The sequence below is a fragment of the Amblyomma americanum genome, chromosome 1 (assembly GCF_052857255.1).
Source record: "Amblyomma americanum isolate KBUSLIRL-KWMA chromosome 1, ASM5285725v1, whole genome shotgun sequence".
Taxonomy (NCBI): domain Eukaryota; kingdom Metazoa; phylum Arthropoda; class Arachnida; order Ixodida; family Ixodidae; genus Amblyomma; species Amblyomma americanum.
In genome coordinates this window covers 218224732-218230689 of record NC_135497.1, presented here as the reverse complement: position 1 = coordinate 218230689, position 5958 = coordinate 218224732, and the positions used below count along the sequence as shown (strand labels likewise).

The window sequence follows — 5958 nt, the reverse complement described above, 5'->3', positions numbered from 1 at the left end:
GCTTGATAAAGGAGCGGGTGCGCGTGCATAATGCCAGGGCGAACGTGGCACATCCGGCTGACCAGTTCTATACTTTTGATTTTCGCCGAATCAGCTCTCCGAGCAAAGCAGCGCAAATTTGCGAATTTCGTGCACTCCTTTTTACTTTTGGGAACATGCGTGGTGCATGCGGCTTTCCCAAGTACTTTGTCGTTGTAAATTATTCTGCTGTTATTTTAGCAAGTTCTTAGCAGTGCTTGACTAAAGAAAGGAGGAATTAGAAGAGAAATCTAGAGGTGGTGGGGGAAAAGAATAAGGGAGGGAGCGGCCTAGGGCCAAGCATGTCAGCTCCAAAATAATGATATTCCACATGTAGCGTGTGCATGTTTCGATGTGTTGTTAATGTATACCTTAGACGTGGAATAAAAAATATACAGGTGCAAATTGCTTGATCTGGATGTAATGATTTAAAACACTGCATACAGTTTTTTTGTAGCGGTATCACTACAGCGGTACAGTTTTTTTGTAGCCTTAACCTTGGAGCTCACTAGAAAGCGCCATCGTATGCCAAACCAAACATGTTGTAACCGTGACTGGGGTGTAATACACGGTTCCTAAATCAGGAAAGCCTCAGAAGTTTGACCCACAATGCATTCTTTATATCGCATCAGCAGTAGCCGTCATGGCCATTGTTCCAAACATTTTTGAGTACTTTTTAAAGTTGTGCAATCAACATTTTGACTGCTTTTTTATTCATTTATTTACTCAGTCCGCCTATGTATCCAACAACAACAGTACCACATTTCTTGATTTTTTATGACTGTAAAGCTCAGAAATTTCTATAACCCGTAATTTCTTAGAGCAACAGGACAGGCGAACATTTACAAAAAGGCCATCAGGAAATATTTGTAACAAATAACGAACAACAAATAACATGTCCACTTGAGGAAGCCCATGGCGCAGACCCTGCTTAAGCTATCACCGAAAGGAGTGTTGTCCACGGAATATCTTAGTAAAATACGGAATAGAAAAACGCCCTCACATTGAGAAATATCTGGGGTACATTACAGCTTTCTGGTGGTGTAGATTTTTCAGTAAGCGAATGTATTTCTGCTTCTTTTTTTGTTGGCAGGAAGATATGTCGTGCCAAGAGGAAGTACATGCATCATTCTTGGTCAGACGCTTCACAAAGATCGGGCATACTTTCCAAATCCCGAAGTGTTCGACCCAGACAGGTTCTTGCCTGAGAACTCCAAAGGCAGGCACCCGTACGCCTTCTTGCCCTTCTCCGCCGGACCAAGAAACTGCGTCGGTAAAGAACTTCATCAGCGAGACAATAACACAATATCATTCACTTTGTATTTGAGTTTAGAGTTCGCACGGTCTTTATAAAGCAACGAATCAATGAGTTCTTTCGTTTCTCAAACGTTAACGCTACTGCACTGCCTTACAAAAGTTCAAAAGCCTCCTTACAGGAAAGGCAATATCCTGTTTTGTTGCGAAGCTAAGTAGATTTACTTGCGTAATATAGCGGAGATTCAAATACAGCCTAGGGATAAGGAAACGGTAAATATTAGGAAAATAAATGACTTTTTACTGTGCCTCTCTACTCCATACACGTAATCGGCAGCGGCCTTAGACAGAAACAGCGGTGCACAAATACAGAAGGCAGTGCAATCCTCAGTCATACTCATAATTAAAGATGCGCCTCTCTTTTTGGCTGCTGCGTTAGATATTGCAGATGCCAATGTATTCACAGCGTTAAGATGAAAATATGCGCAGCCTTTGCTACGTGTACTCACCATTTCGTTCTTTTGTATTTTGCAACACTGTTTGGTTGATTCTGCTAACGTGGAATAGTTGTCTACAAAGTTCGAATGGCAATACAGGCTTGTTGCAAATCCCTTGTGCAAAACATGCGCACACAAAGACGAAGACAAGGGAAGAGGAAGACGCCGCAAGTGCGAAGTTTCAATACAAACGCAGGATTGCTGACAAATGTGTCCTTGGGTTTCTGAACCTGAGACTGGTTTTCCAAAAAAAAATCTGCGTTTGCTAGATTTGTGACCCAATCGGGAAAAACTATTACTAACCGTTCGTTCTGCTCGCTAGGAGTTGGATAAAAGAGGTGGCGTACCCTGAGTTTGAGCGATTTTCTAATCAAGTCGTGCATTCGTGCCTTATAGAAAGCTTCAAACAACATTAAGGCCTCCTACTTGCTTCGGGTTAACCGAAGCATCTGACTGCTTTGGTAGCGTAGCTGAGTATGTGCTCAAGAAAATGAAATCAGCTCGCTACAGAGCACACAGGCACACAAGGAGACGAGGACTAACGAAAGAAGAGGAAGGGGGAAGGGAGGAAAGGGCAGGATGAAGGCGGTCGAGGTAACGTATTTGCACGACTTTCCCCTCCGCCTCAAGACAATTGCTCACCGCAAAAACGTACAAGTACTGTCGCCCCCCCCCCCTTACCTGACAAACTGTGAAAGCTGCGCAAGAGGGTCAGTCTGGATGCCGAAGAAAAGAAAGGTTGCAGAGAGAAGGCTAAAGAACGTTTTCTCGAGTGTGCGGAAGGGGTAACTTATTCCCCACCATTAAGCAGAGACAACCACTTCGTTGACTATTCAGCGTGCTAATGGACGATCCAGAGGGCACGCCAACAACGTGCAAAGGGCGGCAGCGGCTAACGGCCACATGTGAGAACTAGTGGAAACACTGCCGAAAACGTCTGTGTACAACTGAATTAAGTCTAGGAAAGATATCGCAGAAGCATTTTTTGAGAAGCTAGTACATAAAATATTGGAGGTGGTAGCGATAGCAATGCTACACTTTGGACGTGTCCATAGCTCACATGCAACAAAAGAAAAGAACTTGATGCAAGTCACGAAAAAGTACTCATTAGGCTTTTTTTTCCTTTCGAACGCTTTGCGTTACCTTCGCGTATGATTATATTCAATCTGCACGTTGATACCTGGGCAGTCTTGGTTGAAAGCTAGCGTTTGTGGTGCCTTCCCTCCCTCCGCCTTGTTCCTGCAGAAGTTACTTGAATGTTTCACACACCCATACCGCAGCGGTGGTCTAGTGGTTTGAGCATCCGCCTCGCATGCGGGAGGTGCAGGGTTCGAGGCCCAGTGCCGACGGGTACCCACCGTTGATACAATGGGTACAAGCTTCACCTGGCCTAGTGCTCGGCTTATGCAGGGTGAAATGCTTGGAAAATGGGTCTTTGATCCCACCTTGAGCAAGCGAAACATCTTGTACCATAACGCTCTTTGGCTGCCGATGTCCTTGCGCCATAAAAATTCACCATCATCACACACCACGTCTAACATCCTCAGACAAAAATTTGGAACATTGAAAAATTGCTAGATACTTTTATTGAAATATTGAAGGTAATGGTTCATTGTTCTGATGTGTAACAAGAACTTTCTTTTAACGTGATTCCATCGATCCTATCGAGCAGTTATGACTGCCATAGAAAACCAAAGGGAATATTGACGATTGCAAAAAAGCTAGTATAGCAAAAAAATGCAAGACTGCCGTTGGGTGGTCTGCGCATATATTTATTGTTATATTGAAATCTTACATTGTATAAAAAATTGCGTTCATAAACTGTTTCCCGCTCAAAAACACTTTTGTCCAGAATTGATGGGTGTGACACACGCACGCACGTACATAAAAATAGAATGTCGATTTCTTTCTTTGTTTTGCAGGTCAGAAGTTCGCCATGACGGAAGAGAAGGTTGTTGTAGCCACGGTGCTCAGGCACTTTCACATCACGTCCCTTGACCCCCGAGACCGACTCATTCTGGCACCGCAGCCCATTCTGCACCCGCGGTCGGTTTCTGGTGGGGTCAGAGTAAAGTTCACACCGAGGAAAAGACGTTAACTGCAGAAGGGGTAACAATAAATTCAGACAATTTACTTGATATAGCTGCACCAATTAAGCCCTCCTTTTATGAACGATGTGCAATAAGCGCAGTCAACACCAGTGATACGCGTGAGGAAACTTGTAAGCAGCTCGCTTGAAAGGAGCGTGAGTGAGCATTGATGTACGACGGAGCAGACCATTAAAAAGGATCAGGTAGGGATGCGACATATTTAATGCACGACACAGTCCCCGCTGTGGTTTCGTTCGTTGCTGAAAGTGGTTTAATAGATAAGCCATTAACACGCAACGCATTCCTCTATTCTGAGTTCGTTCGGTACTAATGGTAGGTAAAGTAACTAAGCTGGAACATACTTTTGCTGTACGCATTGGCATCGGGTGTCGCTAGATCTTTCAGCGCATTGTTATGACAGGCTAGGCAAACTCGAAAGCTCAGGCATCGTTCTGCCTTCGCAATGTATCAAAATCCGAACAGGCACAGTCTTTCCAACAATCAATAATTTTTCTTTGAATTTCTTTTGAAAAGCAGTAGTTGGGTTTCCACTTCAGACTGCGACTGCGCCAGTTGCCATCCCCTTCAGGTGGCCGCTGCGGTTTCGTTCGTTGCTGGAAGTAGTTAAATAGATAAGCCGTTAACACACAACGCATTCCTCTATTCTGAGTTCGTTCGGTACTAATGGTAGGTAAAGTAACTAAGCTGTAACATACTTTTGCTGTAACTTGTTGATGATAAAATTGGGGTTTCTTGATGACCCGGTGGTTCTAACTCGCAAACATTCACAACTCGAGGTAAGGAGAAGGTTAATTATTTATTTACAACATACATAAAACAAGAAGAAACGATCAATAAGGAAACTATTTACAACATGACTAAACCGTTGACCAGACGAATTCAGCCCTGGTTCAACCCAGAGCGCTTGATTTTAAACCCTCTGTCTCCGCCCTTAGTGGGACAGCAACCAATAGGATTACAAGCGACTCACCTCACCAATCAGGGGTTAGGGAAAGAAAAATAAGGGTTCCGCCAACTAATCACAGATTGGGGAAAGAGTACTGATTAAACATATGGGAAATGAGAGGTTAGAATCAAACACACAAACAGCAAAACCACGACTACCATTTCACACGGCATCACAAGTACTACATTCCTATCATTGTCATCTGTTTTCTCTTTCACACACGTGTATGCGAGACAAACATATGCCGACGAGACGATTACTCAAGTTGTTTACAGAAACACAAAGAGAAACAAAAAGAGAAGACAGTCGTTAAGAGAATAATGCGCTTCATGGTCACTCGGCTTCTACTCAGCCGTATCTCCTGCATTCCCGAAGCCTCGGCAACCCCTTGACGCCGCACACATGTCGACAGCTGCACCTGGCTAGGCTTCTTGAAGATGTGTTATGCCCGTGACGCCTCGAAGAAACCAAGGACATCCGCTGCAAGAAGGGGAGGCAGGGACAATACGAGTACCTTTGTGGGCGACGCGCTGATCACCATACAACCACTTCCGACCCCACTGGTGCGGCCTTCCTCACAAACACGAGACCGACTAGTTCGCGGAAAGGTCAGCGAACTTCGCAGCAGTGTTTGTGAATAATAATTTCATTGCGTTGCCAGTCATGTTGTCGTGAACAATACGGCGTCCTTGTGGTTGCCTGCTGAAAGTTCCCGTCTACTCCGCTGTCGGTGTTAAGAGTTCAAATTCATACTTTGTGAGCACGGATTCGGTTGCGCGCTTTGAGAAAGCATTCCAGCGCTGTTCACCTCGTTGCTGGTCGTTCTTGTGTGTGACTACGCATGTCTGCCTGCACTCATACTAATAAACTTCAGTTTCAGTTTCAGTTTCAGTTTAAGTTTATTTCCCACAACAAGTACAGGGCATGTACGATGTGTGGGGAGGGTGACGGGATAAAAGCTGCGTCAAGGGCAGCTTGACTGGCCCCGTCTCCCCGAACCACATTGCAGCAAGCACGACAGTTTAGAAGGACATAAAATATATATGATGGGAAGAATTACAAGGAACAAATGGAAAAAAATATACGAACAAGTTAAGTGCAAAAACAGTGAATGAGTGCATAAGTTAAAAAA

At 44.4% G+C, this 5958-nt stretch overlaps 1 protein-coding gene across 1 annotated transcript in view; it reads left to right on the top strand.

Moving 5' to 3' along the window:
- Positions 1 to 5691, top strand: part of LOC144114632 (cytochrome P450 4C1-like) — a 57668-nt gene extending 51977 nt beyond the window's left edge. Inside the window, exons 10-11 of the mRNA XM_077648491.1 lie at positions 1112 to 1291; positions 3692 to 5691. Coding sequence (XP_077504617.1) covers positions 1112 to 1291; positions 3692 to 3867 — 356 coding nt within the window. The 3' untranslated portion in view covers positions 3868 to 5691. The remainder of the gene's footprint in view (positions 1 to 1111; positions 1292 to 3691) is intronic.
- Positions 5692 to 5958: the final 267 nt, after the last annotated feature.